We start from the raw sequence: 25,257 nt of genomic DNA on the forward strand, positions 1-25,257 counted from the left end.
AACCAGGGATCATAGTCTAAGGATAAAGGGTAAGCCATTTAGGACTGAGATGAGGAGAAACTTCTTCACTCAGAGAGTTGTTAACCTGTGGAATTCCCTACTGCAGAGAGTTGTTGATGCCAGTTCATTGGATATATTCAAGAGGGAGTTAGATATGGCCGTTACGGCTAAAGGGATCAAGGAGTATGGAGAGAAAGCAGGAAAGGGGTACTGAGGTGAATGATAAGCCATGATCTTAATGAATGGTGGTGCAGGCTCGAAGGGCTGAATGGCCTACTCCTGCACCTATTTTCTATGTTTCTATGTTTCTATGTCTATGGGAATTCCCAATGTCCCAGTGTCTACGGGAATTCCCAATGTAGAACTTGCAGTTGTGACGATTATTGGCCCAGCTTCGATGTCAACAGTTAACTTTGAAACAGCCTTTGCAAAAGAATTGAAATCTTATATGTAAACAGTTGGCTGTAACGGTGTAGTTGAGGGCTCTTTTCAGTAGATGTCATTGTGGAGCGAGCTTCTGATGTCTGTCTCTCAACTCTGCCGCCATCTTTTATATTTAAAAAAACGTGCATTCTTCTAGTGACAGGAGCAACCCCACGGGGTTTCATATAACAGTTTACTCCAACTCTATTAGTCACTAAATAGATAAAAAGCTAAAAAATTACAGCACAGAATGAGGTCATCCAGCCCATTGTACCTGTGCCTGTGTTAGTTCTTCAACCGGGGCCATCTCCTCTAATCACATCACTCTTCCCTTTCCCCATATTCTTCATTTTCATATGTTTATCCATTTCCCTGTCAAGTGATGAGCTGCAAGGTTTGTCGGTGACGAGAGTGGTTAAATGAAGGAACAGTCTGGTCATTGACCAATACTCACGATCCTCACTGAAGTCGTCGACTAGAATGATCTCATGAATGAGGTAGGAAGGAGTCCGGTTCAGCACGCTGTCATGGAAACAAGATGGAAAAACGTCAATCAGTGAGTATTAACTAACCAAGGTATGTGGGATTCAATCAGTGAATAACTACTAACGCGTATGTGGGATCAAATATTAATAATAACTAACTAGTACGTGGGATTCAATCTGAATAATAACAGAGGGTTGTGAATCTTTCGAAATCTCTACCCCGAAGGGCCGTGGACACTGAATCACTGATTATATTCAGGGCTGAGATCGATGGATATTTGGGGCGAGAAATAGCGTGGCGCCCAGTTTGGGGCGATAACTTTTGCGGGAGCGCAAAGGTATCGCCGGGCGCGACCTAATTCCAGCGTACGCGAACTTCCGGTTTAGTGCTCCAGGAGGGAAGTGGAGCGTTAAATCAAGCGCTACCACGTCCCTTAGAGCGCTAACCGGAACGAGATGGGCGGTAGTGGCAGAGCACTGCCCAATGTCCCGTGCAGTGCTGCCGGAATCATAGGCTCCTCCCCTCCCTTAAAGGGGAGGGCCATTGCTGACGTGCTCTGACGCTAAGCCTGGGAATGGTGGGCGATGGGACCTGCGCTCCACAAAGAACAGCCCCAAGCACTGTGAGAGAGAGCAGGGCTGCTCAAGCGCACCATGGGACACTTCAAAAAGCAGAACAGAGGGCTCAGAATAAAACATTGGCCGGCCTGGCCACCAATGCCTTTAATTACCGCTCCCCAAGTAGTCGGCCGAGCTCACAACTCCTGGCGATGTTGCAGGGGGCAGAAGGGAATTTAGGATCCGGGGTAGTAAGGGGGCACTGCACACCGGATGACATCACAATCTCCGGAGCGTTAAGGTTTACTGCCAGCGCTAACCTACAGGGGAAGTTCGCGGGTGTCGGTACTTTCACCGCGCCCGGTCGGAAAGCCGTTAGCGCCCCGTTAAAACCTCCGGAGGTTCTATCGGGAGGCGCAAAGGAGGCCAATTTTTCCCCCTTGGACTCTAGATGAATCAAGGAGATTGGGCGGGAAAGTGGAGTTGAGGTCGATGAGCTTCCATTGAATGTTGGAGCAGGCTCGAGGGGCCGGATGGCCCACTCCTGCTCCTATTTCTTATGTTCTTATACTCAATGTCCATGAAACTGTTGGATTGTTAAAAACCCATCCGGTTCACTAATGTCCTTTAGGGAAGGACATCTGCCATCCTTACCCGGTCTGGCCTGTATGTGACTCCAGACCCACAGCAATGTGGTTGACTCTTAACTGCCCGCTGGAATGGCCCAGCAAGACACTCAGTGTATTCAAGAAGCTGGCTCACCACCTGCTCGAGGGCAATTAGCGCGGGCAAAAAATACCGGCCTTACCGGCAACGTCCACATCCCATGAATGAATACATTTTTAAAACTAACGCGTATGTTGGATCCAATCAGAATAATAACTAACTGTAGTTTGTGGGATCCAATCAGTGATTAAAATCTAACCACGGTATCTCGGTGATAATGTTACATTTTATCAAAGGAGCAAATATGAGTTGCAAAATTCACTTGACTTAAATGGATTTTGTAACTAGCCGGCTAATCACAACCAGCCTATTAATCACAACTAATCTACCAATCACAACCAGCATACCAATGGCAACCAGCCTATCAATCACAACAAGTCTACCAATAGCAACTAGCCTACCAATCACAACCAGCCTACCAATCACAACAAGTCTACCAATGGCAACCAGCTTACCAATCACAACAAGTCTACCGATGGCAACTAGTCTACCGATGGCAGCTAGTCTACCAATCACAACCATCCTACCAATGGCAATGAGTCCACCAATGGCAACCAGTCTACCAATCATAACTAGCCCACCAGCGGCAATTGGTCCACCAGCCAACCAGCTCTCATCCATTCGAGGGCGTTTCATTTGGGACAATTTGTTGCCTCCCCTCCCCCTCCCACCTATCTGAGAACTGTGGTCTCCCTCATGTATGGATTGTAGTCTGTGCTGGTATTTCCTTACTTTCTATGGTATGAGATTGCTGTGGAGGTCTCCCAGCATTCAGAGCAGTGGACTTTCACCATTGCTATGAATGCTGGGATAGGTCTACCTCCAGTGCCCTCTCTTGCTCTCCAGGTCAAAAAAAAACAAGAGAAAAAGTTGTGAATCATGGCGGGACGCGAAGACGGAAAAGGAGAATGAGAGATAAAGAGAATGATGAGGAAAGGAGGTTATATAAGAAGAGGGTGCAACATATTAATGGGAATTCGTACTCCCTGCGGCCCAGTGACCTCTGCTGCTGGGTCCATGCTTTTGGTGAGTGGATTCCTCAGGTAAAGGGCTGGTGAGTGATTACCTCACATCAGGATCAGGGGCCTAAAGCACAACAACAACAGCTTGCATTTATATAGCGCCTTTAATGTAATAAAACGTCCCAAGGCGCATCGCAGGATCGATTATCAAACAATGTTTGACACCGAGCCACATAAGGAGATATTAGGGCAGGTGACCAAAAGCTTTGTAAAAGAGGTCGGTTTTAAGGAGCTTCTTAAAGGAGGAGAGAGAGAAAGAGATAGAGAGGCGGAGAGGTTTAGGGAATGAATTTCAGAGCTTAGGGCCTAGGCCGCTGAAGGCATGGCTGCCAATGGTGGAGCGATTATAATCAGGGATGCACAAGAGGGCAGAATTGGAGGAGCGCAGACATCTCGGAGGGTTGTATGGGTTACAGAGATAGGGAGGGGCGAGGCCATGGAGGGATTTGAACATGAGGACGGTGGTGGTGGGAGTTAACTGTTCCCTCACTGGCTCTTTCTGTAAACAGCCCTGCCCAGCACTGAGTGTTCTGACAGCAGCCGCCCTGCAGTCGGTGTGGCACACGGGAAGGGGTCGTCACAAGGTCAGCCGCTCACTAAGCCCGTGGAGTCATGGTACAAGTCCTGACAGACCCGCTTAAGTAGCAGGGAATCAGTGACGAGGGATCAGCAAGTTTAAAGTAGTCACTGAGATTTCTATAGCGCCCTTCATGACCACTGGACATTTCAAAGCGCTTTACAGCCTATTAAGTACTTTTGGAGTGTAGTCACTGCTGAATTGTGGGAAATGCGGCAGCCAATTTGTGCACAGCAAGATCCCACAAAAATCAATGTGATAATGACCTGATAATTTGTTTCTGTTATGTTGATTGAGGGATAAATATTGGCCAGGACACCAGGGATAACTCCCCTGCTCTTCTTTGAAACAGTGCCATGCGATCTTTTACGTCCACCTGAGAGAGCAGACAGGGACCTCGGTTTAACATCTCATCCGAGAGGTGGCACCTCCAACAGTGCAGCACTCCCTCAGCACTGCACTGAAGTGTCAGCCTAGATTTATGTGTTTAGGTTCCTAGAGTGGGACTTGAACCCAACAACCTTCTGATTCCAGGGTGAGAGTGCTGCCCACTGAGCCACGGCTGACACTGAGAACTTTACTGAGAGGCACGTAGAGATGGGAATAGAGATTCCATTACACACAGAGGGCAGCTCGAACATGAACTGCTTTGCCAATGGGAACATGAGGCAGAGACCACTGCCTCTTTTAAGGGAAAAATCGGAGAAATACTTGAAGCAGAGAATGAGAAACTGCGAGGAAGATGCAGGGCTACAGAGAGAGCAGGGGGAGAGTTACGGATTACTCTATCCGGGGATGCTCCTGGGAATTGTAGGCCGATGACCTCAGGCTCCAGGCGCGCAGACCCTGTCAGAGACTGCCCTGCCGCGCGCCCTCCTCCATTACCTTTGAAGCTGCCGTACTGTCTCGCGGCCGCTCGGGAGCAGACTGCAGGCCGAGAGGGAGGGGCGGTGCCCTCTGTAACTAACCCTTCGCAGTTAGTGCTTCTCCACCTGGCTGTGTGTGTGTGTGTGTGTGTGTGTGCGTGTGTGTGTGTGTGGGTGTGTGTGTGTGTGTGAGTGTGCGGAATAAATGGTCATCTCACAGCACCGTACCAACTTCACAAGATTCCCTCGGGGCAGCCCCCAGCCTACCCTCCCACCTCTCCAACATCACTCTCCCAGTCACGAGGGCTGGTATAGGGTCACCAGCTGGCTGCTTAATGACCGAACTGTCTGGTTTTAGAGCTGACCATCTGGAAATGTCAGAGATTTAAACACACCACCAAAATCTTACTTCTAAAATGAAAGCCCTGCTCTTTTCTCCCCAGCTCCCCCCCCTCCCCCCTGGCCCCCCCCCCCCCCTCTCTACCGTTGTGCGCTGTGTCTGTTTATGTGAACACATTACTTATTATTAGGGCCCTGGTTGGACTTTCAACAGCAACAAAACAACCTGAGCGCTCGCGTAATAATCCCAGCTGTCACCAGCCTCCTGTATCTGGTAGCCCGTAGAATCATAGACGTTTACAGCACATACGGAGGCCATTCAGCCCATCCTACCCAAGACAGCTCTTTGCTGGAACATAGAAACATAGAAACATAGAAAATAGGTGCAGGAGCAGGCCATTCAGCCCTTCTAGCCTGCACCACCATTCAATGAGTTCATGGCTGAACATGAAACTTCAGTACCCCCTTCCTGCTTTCTCGCCATACCCCTTGATCCCCTGAGTAGTAAGGACTTCATCTAACTCCCTTTTGAATATATTTAGTGAATTGGCCTCAACTAATTTCTGTGGTAGAGAATTCCACAGGTTCACCACTCTCTGGGTGAAGAAGTTTCTCCTCATCTCGGTCATAAATGGCTTACCCCTTATCCTTAGACTGTGACCCCTGGTTCTGGACTTCCCCAACATTGGGAACATTCTTCCTGCATCCAACCTGTCCAAACCCGTCAGAATTTTAAACGTTTCTATGAGGTCCCCTCTCACTCTTCTGAACTCCAGTGAATACAAGCCCAGTTGATCCAGTCTTTCTTGATAGGTCAGTCCCACCATCCCGGGAATCAGTCCGGTGAATCTTCGCTGCACTCCCTCAATAGCAAGAATGTCCTTCCTCAAGTTAGGAGACCAAAACTGTACACAATACTCCAGGTGTGGCCTCACCAAGGCCCTGTACAACTGTAGCAACACCTCCCTGCCCCTGTACTCAAATCCCCTCGCTATGAAGGCCAACATGCCATTTGCTTTCTTAACCGCCTGCTGTACCTGCATGCCAACCTTCAATGACTGATGTACCATGACACCCAGGTCTCGTTGCACCTTCCCTTTTTCTAATCTGTCACCATTCAGATAATAGTCTGTCTCTCTGTTTTTACCACCAAAGTGGATAACCTCACATTTATCCACATTATACTTCATCTGCCACGCATTTGCCCACTCACCTAACCTATCCAAGTCACTCTGCAGCCTCATAGCATCCTCCTCGCAGCTCACACTGCCATCACAACTTAGTGTCATCCGCAAATTTGGAGATACTACATTTAATCCCCTCGTCTAAATCATTAATGTACAATGTAAACAGCTGGGGCCCCAGCACAGAACCTTGCGGTACCCCACTAGTCACTGCCTGCCATTCTGAAAAGTACCCATTTACTCCTACTCTTTGCTTCCTGTCTGACAACCAGTTCTCAATCCACGTCAGCACACTACCCCCAATCCCATGTGCTTTAACTTTGCACATTAATCTCCTGTGTGGGACCTTGTCGAAAGCCTTCTGAAAGTCCAAATATACCACATCAACTGGTTCTCCTTTGTCCACTTTACTGGAAACATCCTCAAAAAATTCCAGAAGATTTGTCAAGCATGATCTCCCTTTCACAAATCCATGCTGACTTGGACCTATCATGTCACCATTTTCCAAATGCGCTGCTATGACATCCTTAATAATTGATTCCATCATTTTACCCACTACTGAGGTCAGGCTGACCGGTCTATAATTCCCTGCTTTCTCTCTCCCTCCTTTTTTAAAAACCTATCATCATCCGTCGTCCCTCGAAATCGAGGAAGACTTGCTTCCACTCTAAAAGTTCCAGCAAAGAGCTGTCTTGAGTTCTCAAGTGACTGAACAATCCAATACAGGAATTACAGTCTCTGTCGCAGGTGGGACAGACGGTGGTTGAGGGAAGGGGAGGGTGGGACTGGTTTGCCGCACGCTCCTTCCGCTGCCTGCGCTTGTTTTCTGCATGCTCTCGGCGATGAGATTCGAGGTGCTCAGCGCCCTCCCGGATGCACTTCCTCCACTTAGGGCGGTCTTTGGCCAGTGATTCCCAGGTGTTGGTGGAGATGTTGCACTTTATCAAGGAGGCTTTGAGGGTGTCCTTGAAACGTTTCCTCTGCCCACAACTATCAATCTACAACTATCCGTGCTGCCCTGCTCTCTCCCTTGCATGTTCCTCTGCTGCAAATATTCATCCAATATCCCTTTAAAAACAGCCAGTGGGATCTGTCTCAAGTGTTCCCTGTGGCAAAGCATTACAAGCTCCAGCAACCCTCTGTGTAAAGGACTCTCTCCTCCTGGCCCTCCTTCTCAGTGATTACTGTAAATTGGCAATCCCTCATCACCGATTCCCCAACCAGAGGAAATCATCTTTCCTTATTCCCTCTCATCAAAACTCTCCATTATTTTAAAAACCGCTATTAAATCTTTCCTGCTCCTGTATAAGAACATAAGAAATAGGAGCAGGAATAGGCCACACAGCCCCTCGAGCCTGCTCTGCCATTCAATAAGCTGATCTTTCACCTCAACATTCCCGCCCGATCCCCATAAACCTTGATTCCCTTACAATCCAAAAATCTATTGATCTCAGCCTTGAATATGCTCAGCGACTGAATTCCAAAGTTCACCACCCTCTGACTGAAGAAATGTTCCCTCATCTCAGTCTTAACTGACCGATCCCTTATTCCGAGACTATTATTCTGGTTCTAGACTCTCCAGCCAGGGGTAACAGCCTCTCGCTATCCACCCTGTCAAGCGCTCTCAGAATTTTACAGGTTTCAATCAGATCACCTCTTATTTTTCTAAACTCCAGCATGTATAGGCCCATTCTAATCTCTCCTCGGACAACCCTCTCTAGTCTCTCCTCATAATTATAGTTCCCCATCCCAGGCATCATCCCTGGTGAATCGACACTACACTTCCCATGGCTTTAATGCCCTTTCTAAAGTGGAATGCCCAAAATAGCACACAGTGCTCGAACTGTGGCCGAGCCCATGTTTTGTACCAATTTACCATTATTCTGCACTCTTATACTCTTCAGTAAAACCCAAAATTCTATTGCCTGTGTGCTGGTTTTCTCCACCTGCACTCATACCTTCGGAGGATTCGGCATTTGAACCCGTTTGTCCCACTGTTTAACCACACCCTGCAGCAGTTTTCCAGTGTATAATCCCAACACGTCATTTCACTCCCAAAATACATTACTTACCCACGCTCACAACACCTCTTTCACACACATTCTCTCTCTCTCTCACACACACACACATTCTCTCTCTCTCACACACATTTTCTCTCTCTCACATTCTCTCTCTCTCTCTCTCACACACATACATTCTCTCTCTCACACACATACATTCTCTCTCTCACACACACACTCTCCCTCATACACTCCCACAGACACCCTCACACACACTCTCCCTCACTCACAATCTCCCTCACACCCTCACTCACACACACACACCCTCACACACACACTCCCTCACACACACACACTCCCTCACTCACACACACTCCCTCACTCACACACACACTCCCTCACTCACACACACCACTCCCTCACATACACACACTCCCTCACACACACTTCCTCACACACTCTCCCTCACACATGTTCTCCCTCACACACGCTCTCCTTTACACACGCTCTCCTTCACACGCACTCTCCCTCACACACTCTCCCTCCCACACACACACCCTCACATACACTCTCTCTCTAACACACACGCACACTCCCTCACACACACACCCTCACACACACACTCCCTCACACATATACTCCCTCAAACACACACTCCCCCTCACACACACACACACTCCCCCTCACACACACACTCCCCCTCACACACACACACACACTCCCTCACACACACACACACTCCCTCACAAACACACTCCTTCACACACACACACCCTCTCACACTCTCCCTCACACACACACACACTCCCTCACACACAGACTCATACACACACACTCTCACACACACACATTCCCTCACACTCTCCCTCACACTCACACACTTTCCCTCACACAGACACTCACACACACACACACACATACACTCCCTCTCTCACACACTCCCTCACACATACACTCCCTCACACACACACACACACACACACATACACTCTCCCTCACACACACACTCCCTCACACACTCTCTCCCTCACACACACATTCCCTCCCTCCCTCCCTCACACACACACTCTCTCCCTCACGCACAGACTTCCTCACACACTCTCTCCCTCACACACACACTCCCTCCCTCCTTCACACACACACACTCTCTCCCTCACACACACACTCCTTCCTTCCGTCACACACACTCCCTCCCTCCGTCACACACACACTCTCTCCCTCACACACTTCCTCCCTCCCTCACACACACACACTCCCTCACACACACACACACACACTCTCTCCTTCACATACACACTCCCTCACAGACTCTCCGTTACACACATTCTCTCCCTCACTCCCTCACACACACACTCTCCCTCACACACACTTCCTCACACACACACTCCCTCACACACACTTCCTCACACACACACTCCCTCACACACACTTCCTCACACACACACTCCCTCACACACACACACTCTCTCACACATACAGTTAGGTGGTGAGCTCAGACTGCACCCACTGAAGGACAGGAGGCCGTGTTGCCGAGCGGGGGCTCACCTCCTGATTGTCCGCAGCAGCGCGGACCTGTCCTCGTTATGGAAGGTAATGACGATACTGGTGGGGGGGAGGTCAGCACTGTAGTGCTGCATGGAGCATCTGTGAACAGAGAGAGGGAAAGATCAGCAGGGGCACCATTACAGAAACACCACAGATATTCGAGAAACAGGGAGCGTCAGCAGCATTCAGCATCCGTGGGCGAACAGACAGGTTAACCTTGTGGGTGTGGACCCTTCATCAGAACTGAGAAATAAGAGGCGTACAGACAGAGTAATACAGTCAGAAAAAGGAGAGGGGAAATAGATATAAAATCAGAGAAAGAAACCCACATAACAGTCCTGAGTGGCGTGAGGTCGAAGATCATCTAGTCAAACATCGGTCAGGAGCATTGAGATAGTGAAGGCATTATATAAATACAAGCTGTTGTTGTTGTAAAGAAACAAAGGATGTGAAACAGTTAAGAAAATAAGAAATAGGAACAGGAGTAGGCCATCTAGCCCCTCGAGCCTGCTCCGCCATTCAATAAGATCATGGCTGATCCAATCATGGACTCAGCTCCACTTCCCTGCCCGCTCCCCTTAACTCCTTATCCCCTTATTGTTTAAGAAACTGTCTATTTCTGTCTTAAATTTATTCAATGTCCCAGCTTCCACAGCTCTCTGAGGCAGCGAATTCCACAGATTTACAACCCTCTGAGAAAAGAAATTTCTCCTCATCTCAGTTTTAAATGGGCGGCCCCTTATTCTAAGATCATGCCCTCTAGTTCTAGTCTCCCCCATCAGTGGAAACATCCTCTCTGCATCCACCTTGTCAAGCCCCCTCATAATCTTATACATTTCAATAAGATCACCTCTCATTCTTCTGAATTCCAATGAATAGAGGCCCAACCTACTCAACCTTTCCTCATAAGTCAACCCCCTCATCCCTGGAATCAACCTTGTGAACCTTCTCTGAACTGCCTCTAAAGCAAGTATATCCTTTCGTAAATATGGAAACCAAAACTGCACGTAGTGTGAGGGGCCTGGAGAGATAGAAAGCCATGGGGAATGGGTCAGGGTCAGGATTGTAAATGAGGATACAGCTAAAGTCTGAAGATACTGAGGTCAATGCTCAGAGCAAAGGGTGACTCGCAGAAAGAGGAGCGATTGTTGTTACTAAAGTTAAAGCAAAACACTGTATTTCAGATTTTCAGCATCCGCAAAGAGAAAATGCTGGAAACACTCAGTGGAGAGAGAGAGACAAGAGTTCACATTCCAGGTCTGTGGCCTTTCAGCAGAATCGGAAGATGTTAGCAATGTAAAGTAGAACAAAGTGACTTTTAGATGGCGGGTGAGGGGAGAGGTGTTGGGGGTGGGGAGGGTTGTGGGGTGGGGGTGGGGGACATGGGATGGGACAGGAGGGGGCACGGAGGCGTGGGGGGGATGCGGGATGCAGGGTGGGGGATGGGGTGGGGAGGGCATGTGGTGGGAGGGTGTATGGAGGCAAGGGGCTTGTGGGTTGTGGGGTGGAGATGGGGGGTGAGGTGGGGTGAGAGTGGGGGTGGGGGGGACGGGGATGTGGGGGGGAATGTGGGGCGGGGCGGGAGGGGGCACGGAGTAGGGGTGTGGGGAGGGAATGGGGCGTGGTGGAGGGATGAGGCGTGGGGGGGGATGGGTTGGGGGGGAGTGGGACGTGGGACGTGGGGGGGGGATGGGGTGTGGGGGGGGATGGGTTGGGGAGGAGTGGGACGTGGGACGTGGGGGGGGATGGGGCGTGGGGGGGATGGGTTGGGGGGGAGTGGGACGTGGGACTGGGGGGGGGGGATGGGGCATGGGGGGGATGGGTTGGGGGGAGTGGGACGTGGGACGGGGGATGGGACGTGGGGGGGGATGGGGTGTGGGGGGGGATGGGTTGGGGGGGAGTGGGACGTGGGACGTGGGGGGGGGGGTGGGACGTGGGGGGGGGGATGGGGTGTGGGGGGATGGGTTGGGGGGGAGTGGGACGTGGGGGGGGGATGGGGCGTGGGGGGGGATGGGTTGGGGGGGAGAGGGACGTGGGGGGGGGATGGGGTGTGGGGGGATGGGTTGGGGGGGAGTGGGACGTGGGACGTGGGGGGGGGATGGGGCGTGGGGGGGGATGGGTTGGGGGGGAGTGGGACGTGGGGGGGGTGATGGGGTGTGGGGGGGATGGGTTGGGGGGGGAGTGGGACGTGGGACGTGTGGGGGGGATGGGGTGTGGGGGGGATGGGTTGGGGGGGGAGTGGGACGTGGGACGTGGGGGGGGGATGGGGTGTGGGGGGGAATGGGTTGGGGGGGAGTGGAACGTGGGACGTGGGGGGGGGATGGGGCGTGGGGGGGGGGGATGGGGTGTGGGGGGGATGGGTTGGGGGGGAGTGGGACGTGGGTCGTGGGGGGGGGATGGGACGTGGGGGGGGGGATGGGGTGTGGGGGGGATGGGTTGGGGGGGAGTGGGACGTGGGACGTGGGGGGGGGATGGGGTGTGGGGGGAATGGGTTGGGGGGGAGTGGAACGTGGGACGTGGGGGGGGTGATGGGGCGTGGGGGGGATGGGTTGGGGGGGGAGTGGGACGTGGGACGTGGGGGGGGGATGGGGTGTGGGGGGGGATGGGTTGGGGGGGAGTGGGACGTGGGACGTGGGGGGGGTGATGGGGCGTGGGGGGGATGGGTTGGGGGGGGAGTGGGACGTGGGGGGTGGGGGGGAGATGAGGATGCACGGATGGCAGTAACCAGAGATTGAGGCTTCAGTACGCGGTGGACTTTGAACATCGGGAGTCTGCCGAGGGACACAGTGCAGATGTTTCAGCCTCCAGCAACCGATACTGACCTGGGAACGGTGTGGTGAAAATTCACGTTTCTGCCTTCGTCCGACCTGATCCCACATCGGAGGTCACGAACTGGACAGACTGGGGGAGGAAATGGGTCCCTACATCCTCGAGTCTGTTTGTGGGAGCTTGCTGTGCGCACATTGTCTGCCGCGTCGTCTACATTCCAACAGTGACCACACTGCAAAAGTATTCCATTGGCTGTGAAGCGCTTTGGGACGTGAGGTTGTGAAGGGTGCTATATAAATACAAGTTCTTTCAATGAGAATCCGTGCCTATTACCTGCAGCTATTGTGAGAGGGCTGGTTACAGAGCAGACTGGCTCTATGGGGCCCAGCTCCCCGTTTGCCCAATGCTTATTCCATTGTCACGGGGGGCGGGGGGATGATAAGGACACCTCCCCCCAGCCTGATGTGGCGTGTTCCAGCTCGATGGTTTGGCAGGATCGAGTGTTAGCAGTGAACATCACACCGAGTGACCGTCAGACAGAGCTCATTACAGTGTGTACGAGAAAGCACTGAAGATGGCAGCTCCTAGTCACCAACTGATGGACTCGGCCAACGTATGAAGTGGCAGGGTGGGAATGTCGTTTTCTGCAGAAGTCATTACCAAGGAGATGAGCTGCGCCGATTATGTCTAAACATCAAGGAAGGATCAAGTCGGAGCTTTCAGTTAACCAGCCACTTCTTGGCCCAACGCCATTGTTATTTGAATTTCAGTTCTCGAGCTTCTGATTGGTGCATGACAGAATCTTCCGTATCAAAAATTTGAATCTAAGATCCCAACAGAACAAACTGAGGATTGGTTGAGACACTGGTCTCTTCCCCCGCCCACCCCGCCTCACAGGACCTGCCATCCAATTCAGCTCAGGCTGACAGGATGCTGTCTGTCGAAGTATAATGTGTTGGTCAAGAAGCTGTCAGCCCGGACTCTGCCGAGAGCACTCTCACCTCTGAGTCGGAAGGTTGTGGATTCAAAGTCCCGCTCCAGATACTTTCGCATGAAGTCTAGGCCGTCACTCCAGTCATCGTCATAGGCAGTCCCTCGGAATCGCGGAAGACTTACTTCCACTCTAAAAATGAGTCCTTAGGTGACTGTACAGTCCAATACGAGAACCACAGTCTGTGTCACAGGTGGGACAGACAGTGGTTGAGGGAAAGGGTGGGTGGGACTGGTTTGCCGCACGCTCCTTCCGCTGCCTGCGCTTGATTTCTGCATGCTCTCGGTGATGAGACTTGAGGTGCTCAGCACCCTCCCGGATACGCTTCCTCCACTTAGGGACTCCCAGGTGTCAGTGGGGATGTTGCACTTTATCAGGGAGGCTTTGAGGGTGTCCTTGTAACGTTTCCTCTGCCCACCTTGGGCTCGCTTGCCGTTTAGGAGTTCCGAGTAGAGCGCTTGTGTCAGGCATGCGAGCAATGTGGCCCGCCCAGCGGAGCTGGTCGAGTGTGGTCAGTGCTTCGATGCTGGGGATGTTGGCCTGATCAAGGACGTTCTATCAATGCAGTGCTGACAGAGTGCTGCACTGTCGGATGTGCCGTCATTTGGATGAGATGTTAAGCAGACATTAAACGCCTGCTCTCTCAGGTGGACATAAAAGATCTACTTCGAAGAAGAGTAGGGGAGCTCCTCCTGGAGTTCTGGACAATATTTATCCCTCAGTCAACATCGCTAAAAAAACAGATCATCTGGTCATTGTCGTAACGCTGTTTACGGGAGCTTTCTGTACGCAGTTTTGGTCACCTTACTTAAGGAAGGATATACTAGCTTTGGAGGGGGTACAGAGACGATTCACTAGGCTGATTCCGGAGATGAGGGGGTTACCTTATGATGATAGATTGAGTAGACTGGGTCTTTACTCGTTGGAGTTCAGAAGGATGAGGGGTGATCTTATAGAAACATTTAAAATAATGAAAGGGATAGACAAGATAGAGGCAGAGAGATTGTTTCCACTAGTCGGGGAGACTAGAACTAGGGGGCACAGCCTCAAAATACGGGGGAGCCAATTTAAAACCGAGTTGAGAAGGAATTTCTTCTCCCAGAGGGTTGTGAATCTGTGGAATTCTCTGCCCAAGGAAGCAGTTGAGGCTAGCTCATTGAATGTATTCAAGTCACAGATAGATAGATTTTTAACCAATAAGGGAATTAAGGGTTACGGGGAGCGGGCGGGTAAGTGGAGCTGAGTCCACGGCCAGATCAGCCATGATCTTTTTGAATGGCGGAGCAGACTCGAGGGGCTAGATGGTCTACTCCTGTTCCTAATTCTTATGTTCTTATGTTCTTATTGCCGCATTTCCTACATTATTACCAAGAGTGCTGGAAGTTGCTCAATGATGGAGAGCACTTTAGCCAAGCCCGACCCTGGCCTCAGCTGTGTCTCTGTCACCGATCGCCGGATAGAGATCAGGAGCTGACTCCTGGCCCTACCGTACTGAGGCCAATCACAGGCCAAGCCGAGCTCAGCACCGAGGCAGCAGACTGGAGACAGTAGTGTAGCGGTTAGGTTACTGGACTAATAAATCCAAGCTGGACGCGACTTCAAATCCCACCCTGGGCAGTTTGAGAATTTGAATTCAGTTTAAAAAAAAATGTCTGGAAACAATGAGGTGGTACCAGTAAAAGTGACCATAAGCTGTCGGAGTGTCGATTAAAAACCCAACTGCCCTCAGGGGCCCAAAAGTCAGGACCACCGGAAAGCTGCCTGACCCACCTTTCTCTTGAAGTTTTTCCGCCGGGATCGTTGAGGCGGCTTTTCCGTTGATTTTCGGCACTTAGTGTATGTGTTTTCACGTTGGACTGGAAGCCAGTCACAGTGAGGGCGGGAGTGCGGCAGTGAAGCAGGCTGGAGGGGCGGAGGTTGGGGCCGGACTGAGACCCCGGCGTGACGTCACAGCGCTTGCGCGTCACCACGCTCTGTCACCTCCGTTAAAGGGGAGAGAATCCGCCATTTTTTGTCTTTGGTCACTGGACCACCAGGGAGGGTTTCGGCTGGGCCAGCGGCCTGGCACCCAAGAGGGGGTGTAAGGCTGCCCGTTGGCAGGCCGGCCGAACCCACGGGAACTATACTGCCGCCGAGCGGGAAGTCGGCCGGCAAAAATAAAGACACGGCGGCCACGGCAGTGGGCCCTCCCTGGCCACCCTGCCAGGTCGAACACACACATAGGATAAGGTGCACCGACACAGGGTGCCGTGCGGAGGGGGGATCAATTCTTTCCAGTGAATTGGGATCAGAGTCTTCGGCAGGTGAGGGAGAGCGGCAGTGCGCGTTTTGATGATGTACTTGCGGCGGTTATCGGCAGCGGGGCAGAAGTGGGGACAGGCCAAAAAATCGCCGACCTGAGTTTGGGTCAGGGCAGAAACGGGCCTTACCTGGGCCTTGAATTTCAGCCCCATGTTGTTTACAGGAGATGGGGAACTTACTGTCCTTACCTGGTCTAGCCTATAGGTGACTCCAGTCCCACACCAACTGCCCCCCCCCCCTCCCCCGCAGTGGCTTGGAAAGTCACTCATTGTATCAAACCGCTATCAGAAGGTGGTCTCACCACCACCTTCTCGGGGCAACTAGGGAGGGGCAATAAATGCCGGCTTTACCAGCGACGCCCACATCCCGAGAATGGACAAATAAAGGGCTAAAACCTGGGACTGATCTCTGTGTCCACCAGTACCAGATCTGCCAGCGCATTTACCCCTTCAGCGGTCTAAGCACATTTTTACAGAAAATGTACAGCACAGAGACAGGCCACCTGGTCCATGCCGGCATTTATACACCACATGATCCCCCTCCCTCCTGTCTTCATCTAACCCTATCAGTATCGGATGAGATGTTAAACCGAGGCCCCGTCTGCTCTCTCAGGGAAACATAAAAGATCCTGTGGCATTCCTTCGAAGAAGAACAAGGGAGTTATTCCCGGTGTCCTGGCCAATATTTATCCCTCAATCAACACAACAAAAAACAGATGATCTAGTCATTATCACATTGCTGTTTGTGGGAGCTTGCTGTGCGCAGTTTTGGCTGCCACGTTTCCTACATTACAACAGTGGCTACACTTCAAAAGTACTTTCTTTCTTTCTTTCATCACCCGTCTATCCCTCCTCCCTCATGTGTTTATCTAGCTTCCCCTGCGCTATAATGCGTTTGATGAACTACGGAGGATTACTGAGGTGCGAGAGTTTGGTCACACCGTTTCCGACCGTCTCAGTGAAATGAGGCAACGAGAAGCCAACGTGATGTACCTGTAATGCCTGGTGTCTCTGATCGCTCGATTGCTGGGTACCCTCCCACTCTCTCGGTGGTTGAAGGCGTAGAGTTTGTAAGGGTCTTCACCAGGATGCCAGCGTTTAGCCTCGAGGTATCTCCTCTCATCGAATGTATCGAACTGTTCTTCAGAGTCCTCCAGGAAATCCTGAGCAGGGAAATCAGATCATTCAGGGTCGTGGTAGTGTACTGGTTATGTTACTGGGTTAGCAATCCAAAGGCCTGGACTAATAATCCACTTAGAATGTACGTTCAAATCCCACCATGGCAGTTTGAGAAATTCTATTCAGTTTGTCAAAAAATGTGGAACTAAAAAGCTGGTGTCAGTAAAAGTGACCATGAACTGGGAGTCTTGCCCCAAGAACTGGCACCAATCACCACAGTAAGCAGCCTCTGGGGTAAAGGGATGCACAGGAGCCCACCATAAGGGAGGGAACCTTCCCCACCCCAACAGCCCCATGATTTTCATAGTCTAAGTCTTTATGCAACAGTGGTTTCAAAGAATATTTATGAAATATTCAATGTGCCGAATAATCTAATTCCTCATTGTACACCCTTCTTGAAGAAGTAACAGAAAGGATAGATAGGGGCAATGCAGTAGATGTAATATATTTGGATTTCCAAAAGGCCTTCGATAAGGTACCGCACAGTAGATTCAAGACTAAGGTCAGAACATTTAGGGGTTGAAATTGGGCTTCTTTGCACCTCCCGTTAGCGCCTCCGAGGAGCTCCCATCATCGCGTGCACATCGCCCCCGGACCCGATCCTGCGTTCCGCCCCCTGCAGCATCGCCGGGCGAAAACACCGACAGCTTAAAGGTGAGGTGGCCGAGGTAAGTAAAACAAAAAACCTACCTTCCCCTTGCAGGTTTTTTTGTGGGTTCCTGCCTGTAATCGATCAGCTTGGCACTCTGCCTGAGTACTGGGCTGTTCGGGTGGAATGGTGGCTGCTGTCATGGAGGAGGTAAGTTTTTATTTCTTTGCGGAGCCTGCAGTGATTGGCCCTTCCCTTTCAACGTGGCAGCGCTGCGTGGCCCACTGTACAACACTGCTCCACTCATCGTCCTGCCTGCTGGCCCATGTCCTTCCTGGAGCCCAACCGCTGAATCTTTTAAAGTTTGAAACCATTAGCGCCTGGTGCTAATTTTTCAAACTTTTAAAAGTTAGCCCCCCCCCCCTCCCGAATGTCTCCCCTGTGGTGTCCGGAGCCTAGGACCAGAATGGATAGCAGGCTGGCTACAAAACAGAAAACAGAGAGTAGGAGGTTAAAGGTAGCTGCTCAGATTGGCAAATGCTGGGAAGCGGTGTTCCACAGGGATCAGTGCTGGGACCGCTGTTGTTCACCATTTACATAAACCATTTGGACTCGGGAACTGGAAGTACAATTTCGCCAAATTCAGGGTTGTAGTTAATACAGAGGACAAAATGCAGATTTTGACAGTGTCTCATAGAGTAGACACAGAGAAGATATTTCTACTTGCGGGGAAGTCCAGAAGTAAAAGCCATTAATATAAGATAGTCACTGATAAAATCCATTTGGGAGAAACTTCTTTCCTCATATAGAATGGTTAGATTGTGGAACTCGCTACCACAGGGAGTAGTTGAGATGACGATCACAGATGTATTCCAGTGGAAGCTAGATAAACACATGAGGGAGAAGGGAATAGAAGGATGTGCTGATGGAGTGAGATGAAGTAGGGTTGGAGGAGGCTGGTGTGGAGCATAAACACCGGCATCGACCGGTTGGGCCAAATGGCCTGATTTTGTGCTGTAAATACAATATAAGCCCCTTCTACCATTCGAATAAAATCAATATTAATGTACCGGCGCATAGCCTGTACCTACTAATGTCACAGCACACCGCTTGCTAGGGAAAGAACGCCAGCCACAGGAGAAGATCAGAGCAAATCATGGAACAAGGAAAGGCCATATGATCCATTAGGCCATTCCTTCCCCAGATCAGCTACTATTCACCCAATGATGGACTCTCTTTCATTCATTTTATCCTCAATCCTCAAACGATATCCCACAAAACTCTGTAATCTCTATCCATTCCCCCACACCGCCACTATTGAGCCCAGACAAGCTGCTTTACTAATACAAGCAGCACGGGGGCTACAGTGTTCCATGATCCGGATCATGATATCTTTTAATCGTTCCCCAAGCTCCCTGTTCTGTCAGTGGACAGAGGTCAGAGAGCACTAGGTTGGTTGGTTAACTGGGCCATTGAGAAACAGCATTCACTCCACCGCCACCACAATTTATGTTGATAATACATCACCATTAACCTGACCAGTAGATTTCCCTTCACCTGACCAGTAGATCTCCAATCACCTGGGCAGTAGATCACCACTCATCTGACCAGTAAATCTCCATTCACCTGGCAAGTAGATCTCCATTCGCCTGGTCAGTAGATCGTCATTCATCTGACCAGTAGATCTCCCTTCATCTGATCAGTAGATCTCCATTCATCTGGTCAGCAGATCATCATTCACCTGACCAGTAGATCTCCCTCCAGCTGACCAGTAGATCTCCATTCACCCGGTCAGTAGATCACCATTCATCTGACCAGTAGATCTCAATTCACCTGACCAGTAGATCTCAATTCACCTGGTCAGTAGATCACCGTTTACCTGACCAGTAGGTCACCATTCACCTGACCAGTAGATCTCCATCCACCCGGTCAGTAGATCACCGTTCACCTGACCAGTAGATCTCCCCTCACCTGACCAGTAGATCTCCATTCATCTGGTCAGTAGATCACCATTCGTCTGACCAATAGATCTCCATTCATCTGACCAGTAGCTCACAATTCATCTGATCAGTAGATCAGCATTAATCTGGTCAGTAGATCACCATTCATCTGACCAGTCCATCACCGTTAACCTGACCAGTCCATCATTATTCACCTGACCAGCACATCATTTATCGTTAACCCTTCTCGGATTACCTAGTGTTTTATTTTGTCCCTTTGAATCTTGGTCACATCCTCCACCACGTGCCTTGACGCCCCACCTTGGCTTCTCAATAAAGGGACATGTAAGGGAAATTTTCAATGCGCAGAATATCACAGGCACTTTCCCCTGCGGTTTTCCAACCAGCTCAGAAACAGGGGAACAGTACTGAAGATGTCTGAAGTCTGGCTACACTCGGATAGCTTCTTTGTTGCTATTCTCCACTGAGACAATTGTTAATAATGAATTAATTGCTTTCCAGAGAAGTTTGCACATAACAAGAATATATGGAGTACAATCACCAGAAAGAAGTCCATAATAAGTCCCTATTATCGTGGGCAATCATTGCTATTTGAAGCAGAGACTAAAAGAGTGTTTCTGTAGCGTAATATTTTTTGAAATGCTATAATGTTGTGCTGAGCTTGGGCTGGATAGCCTTGTAAATAGCTCCTTGAATTCCCTGAGGAAGTCAGTCAAGATTCTTCACTGACACTCGCCCAGCAGAGTCTATTAAACATGTCATTGAGTTGCACGAGCGTAAGTGGATTGACACCAGAGGTCAGAGAGGAGGTTGCAGACCGTAGGAAGGTTTCAAACTCTGATTGATCTGTGAATAATGAGCTGCTGTTCAAGGGAGGATGGAATTTTGACAGCAACTGTCAGTGAAGAAAGTTTTTTTAAAAAAAGGAGAGTTCTCTGAATTTTGTGCTCATCAGTATGAGATGTCAGTGCTGCCTTTCATTCCTCTGCTTATCCAAAGTCAGTTTAAAGCCTTTTGAATGACACAACATAGGTCAAATACAGATAGAGCTTCACCCCCAGCTGTGACAGCCTGACATTACTGCGTCACGCACTGCTTATTCTAATTAGTAATCTTGGAATAGAATCGGCCAATTATTCAGGACTGTCTTATTGAATAATTCTTGGATCCTGCCCACTGAGAACTGGGTTCAAACTATCACAACTCTTCATTTAAGAGCCCGATCCCCAGAGTGCAAGCACAACAGCTAGACCCAGAATAGTTAGATGAGACTTTGTGGAGACATAAACACAGGGAGTGACAATGAACGGAGAGTGAGTGAACATAAGAATTAGGAGCAGGAGTAGGCCATTCGGTCCCTCGAGCCTGCTCCGCCATTCACTGCGATCATGGCTTATCTTCTACCTCAACTCCACTTTCCTGCACTATCCTCATATCCCTTGATTCCCTTAATATCCCAACATATATTGATCTCTGTCTTGAATATACTCAACGATTGAGCCTCCACAGCCCTCTGCGGTAGGGAATTCCAAATTCCTCATCTCAGTCCTGAATGGCCGACCCCTTAGTCTGAGACTGTGACCCCTGGTTCTAGACTCCCCAGCCAGAGGAAACATCCTCCCTGCATCTACCCTGTCAAGCCCTGTAACAATGTTGAATGTTTCAATGAGATCACCTCTCATTCTTCTAAACTCTAGAGAATATAGGCCTAGTCCACTCAATCTTTCCTCATCGGACAATCCCCCCATCCCAGGAATCAGTCTAGTGAACCTTTGCTGCATTCCCTCAGTGGCAAGTATATCCTTCCTTGGATAAGGAGACCAAAACTGTACACAATACTCCAGGTGTGGTCTCACCAGGGCCCGATATAATTGCAGTAAGATGTCTTTACTCTTATACTTAAATCCTCTTGTAATAAAGGCCAACATACTATTTGCTTTCTTAATTGCTTGCTGTACCTGCATATTAACTTTCAGTGATTGGTGTACAAGGACACCCAGGTCCCTCTGAACACCAACACTTCCCAATCTCTCACCATTTAAAAAATACTCTGATAGAAAAAATAGAAAAACAAAGTGGATAACTTCACATTTCTCCACATTATATTCCATTTGCCTTGTTCTTGTCCACTCACTTAGCCTGTCTATATCTCCTTGAATCAACTTTGCATCCTCCTCACAACTTACATTCCCACCTAGCTTTGCATCATCAGCAAACTTGGATATATTACATTTGGTCCCCTCATCCAAATCATTGATATACATTGTGAATAGCTGGGCCCAAGCACCGATCCTTGCGGCACCCCACTAGTTACAGCCTGTCAACCCAAAAATGACCCATTTATTCCTACTCTCTGTTTTCTGCCCATTAACCAATCCTCAATCCATGCTAGTATATTACCTCCAATCCCATGAGCCCTAATTTTATTTCATAACCTCTTGTGTGGTACCTTATCGAATGCCTTCTGAAAATCCAAATACATCACATCCACTGGTTCCCCCTTATCTATTCTGTTAGCTACAACCTCAAAAAACTATAACAGATTTGTCAAACATGATTTCCCTTTCATAAATCCATGTTGACTCTGCCCAATCCTATTATTATTTCTAAGTGCCCTGTTACTACGTCCTTAATAATAGATTCTAGCATTCTCCCTACTACTGACGTCAGGCTAACTGGTCTGTAGTTCTCCGTTTTCTTTCTCTCTCCTTTCTTAAATAGTGGGGTTACATCAGCTACATTCCAATCTACGGGAACCGTTCTAGAATTTTGGAAGATGACAACCAATGGACCCACTATCTCTGTAGCCACCTCTTTCCAAACCCTAGGCTGTAGGCCATAGGTCCAGGGGATTTATTGGCTTTCAGTCCCATTAATTTCACCAGTACTATTTTTTAGTGGGCACGCTCACTTTCTCAAAACATTTTTAAAAACTCTGCTTAGGGTTAAAATGTTCCCCAGGGAGTCTAACAGATCTGGGTCAACTTTAAGACCAGCTTGATAGTACACGAAAACTAAAATCCTTGTGGTGTGAGATGGCATCTCTGAGGGAATCAGGGTTCCTCTGTTTCCAAGGTTATACTGTTACTTCTGTATCTCCGTGATTGTCAGTCACTGGGTGGAATATTTAGCCCTTAAAAAAATAGACTGACACACCAACGTCAGTGTTCTCGCTCAGGCCAACATCCCCAGCATCGAAGCATTGACCACACTCGACCAGCTCCGTTGGCCGGGCCATATTGTCCGCATGCCAGACACAAGACTCCCAAAGCAAGCGCTCTACTCGGAACTCCTACACGGCAAGCGAGCCCCAGGTGGGCAGAGGAAACGTTTCAAGGACACCCTCAAAGCCTCCTTGATAAAATGCAATATCCCCACTGGCACCTGGGAGTTCCTGGCCAAAGACTGCCCTAAGTGAAGGAAGAGCATCCGGGAGGGTGTTGAGCACCTCGAGTTTCGTTGCCAAGAGCATGCAGAAAACAAGCGCAGGCAACGGAAGGAGCGTGCGGCAAACCAGTCTCCCCACCCACCCTTTCCTTCAACCACTGTCTGTCCCACCTGTGACAGAGACTGTAATTCCTGTATTGGACTGTTCAGTCACCTGAGAACTCACTTTTAGAGTGGAAGCAAGTCTTCCTCAATTTTGAGGAACTGCCTAGGATTGATTGGAATATTTAGCCCTTAAAAAATAGACTAGCATTTATGTAACACCTTTCACAACATCAGGATGTATTCTGTTGTAATGTGGGAAACATGGCAACCAATTTGCATGCAGCAAGTTCCCACAAACAGCACTGTGATAATGACCAAATAATCTGTTTTTAGTGAGGGAAGTGTCATCTTCCAAAATTCCATATATTCTAGAATGGTGCCCGCAGATTGAAAGTAACTAATGTAACCCTGCTATTTAAGAAAGGAGGGAGGGAGAAAGAAAACGGAGAACTAATGACATCAGTGGTACAGACATGGACCATGTACAGTAGACACCTCAAGTTGCTGGAGAAATATCACCAACGATGTCTCCGCAAGATCCTACAAATCCCCTGGGAGGACAGGCGCACCAACAATAGCGTCCTCGACCAGACCAACATCCCCAGCATCGAAGCACTGACCACGCTTGATCAGCTCCGCTGGGCAGGTCACATTGTTTGCATGCCCGACACAAGACTCCCAAAGCAAGTGCTCTACTCGGAACTCCTTCATGGCAAACGAGCCAAAGGAGGGCAGAGGAAACGTTACAAGGACACCCTCAAAGCCTTCCTGATAAAGTGCAACATCCCCACTGAACCTGGGAGTCCCTGGCCAAAGACCACCCTAAGTGGAGGAAGTGCATCCGGGAGGGTACTGAGCACCTCGAGTCTCATCGCCGAGAGCGTGCAGAAATCAAGTGCAGGCAGTGGAAAGAGCGTGCAGCAAACCAGTCCCACCCACCCTTACCTTCAACGACTATCTGTCCCACCTGTGACAGGGACTGTGGCTCTCGTATTGGACTGTTCAGTCACCTAAGGACTCATTTTAAGAGTGGAAGTAAGTCTTCCTTGATTCCGAGGGACTGCCTATGATGATGATGAGCAGAGAAAATGCTAGAATCTATTATTAAGGACGTGGTAACAGGGTATTTAGAAAATAATAATAGGATTGGGCAGAGTCAACATGGATTTATGAAAGGGAAATCATGTTTGACAAATCTGTTAGAGTTTTTTGAAGTTGTGACTAGTAGGTTGAGGGATAGATATCATTTAAGACACTGGGGAGAACTCCCCTGCTCCTCTTCGAAATAGTGCCATGGGATCTTATTGGTCTACCTGCGAGGGCAGATGGGGCCTCGGTTAACGTCTCATCTGAAAGGCGGCACCTCTGACAGAGCAGCACTCCCCTCAGTACTGCACTGGAGTGTCAATCTGGATTATGTGCTCAAGTCTCTGGAGAGGGACTAAAACCCCTTCTGATTCAGAGGGGAGAGTCCCACCGCTGATCCACATAAAGGGAACATATAATCTCCGGCAATAAAAGCAAAACCAGACAGCATGAGTAGTGATGCCAGAGAGCGTGAAGGTAACTGGGGAGAAATGATGTGACATTGCAAGTCTTGTTATGTGTCTGGGACCAAAGAAGGTGATGCTTTATTTGGAAGGGTATTGGGCACACATGGTGATGAATGCTGAGTATTGGAGATACAAGGTACTTAATTAGAGTTTTGGGGAGGCGCAGTTCACCCCTGCTGGAAATAGGGGCGCACCTACCTTGGGTTTTGGTCGCCGCAATGGATGCAGTGGCCCATCTTGCGAAATTCGGCTCTTTGTCATTTTTTTTTGAGCAGGGCGGAAGTGGGTCATAATGGGGACGGGAGTGGGTCATAATGGGGGAGGAAGTGGGTCATAATGGGGGAGGAAGTGGGTCATAATGGGGACGGGAGTGGGTCATAATGGGGGAGGAAGTGGGTCATAATGGGGACGGGAGTGGGTCATAATGGGGGAGGAAGTGGGTCATAATGGGGGCGGAAGTGGGTCATAATGGGGGCGGAAGTGGGTCATAATGGGGGAGGAAGTGGGTCATAATGGGGACGGGAGTGGGTCATAATGGGGGCGGAAGTGGGTCATAATGGGGACGGGAGTGGGTCATAATGGGGGAGGAAGTGGGTCATAATGGGGGCGGAAGTGGGTCATAATGGGGACGGGAGTGGGTCATAATGGGGGAGGAAGTGGGTCATAATGGGGACGGGAGTGGGTCATAATGGGGGCGG

The 25,257-nt window shown here is 49.8% G+C and overlaps 1 protein-coding gene across 3 annotated transcripts in view; it reads right to left on the reverse strand.

Moving 5' to 3' along the window:
• Window positions 1–25,257, reverse strand: part of galnt14 (UDP-N-acetyl-alpha-D-galactosamine:polypeptide N-acetylgalactosaminyltransferase 14 (GalNAc-T14)) — a 162,833-nt gene that overhangs the window by 44,332 nt on the left and 93,244 nt on the right. For 2 of the 3 annotated variants that reach the window (XM_070884574.1, XM_070884573.1), the window contains exons 2-4: window positions 16,779–16,948; window positions 9,726–9,824; window positions 878–945 (exon numbers count right to left, since the gene is read on the reverse strand). In XM_070884574.1, coding sequence (XP_070740675.1) covers window positions 878–945; window positions 9,726–9,824; window positions 16,779–16,948 — 337 coding nt within the window. The remainder of the gene's footprint in view (window positions 1–877; window positions 946–9,725; window positions 9,825–16,778; window positions 16,949–25,257) is intronic. The other variant, XM_070884576.1, reaches the window with a different exon arrangement.

Source organism: Pristiophorus japonicus, chromosome 7 (genome assembly GCF_044704955.1).
Source record: "Pristiophorus japonicus isolate sPriJap1 chromosome 7, sPriJap1.hap1, whole genome shotgun sequence".
Classification (NCBI taxonomy): domain Eukaryota; kingdom Metazoa; phylum Chordata; class Chondrichthyes; family Pristiophoridae; genus Pristiophorus; species Pristiophorus japonicus.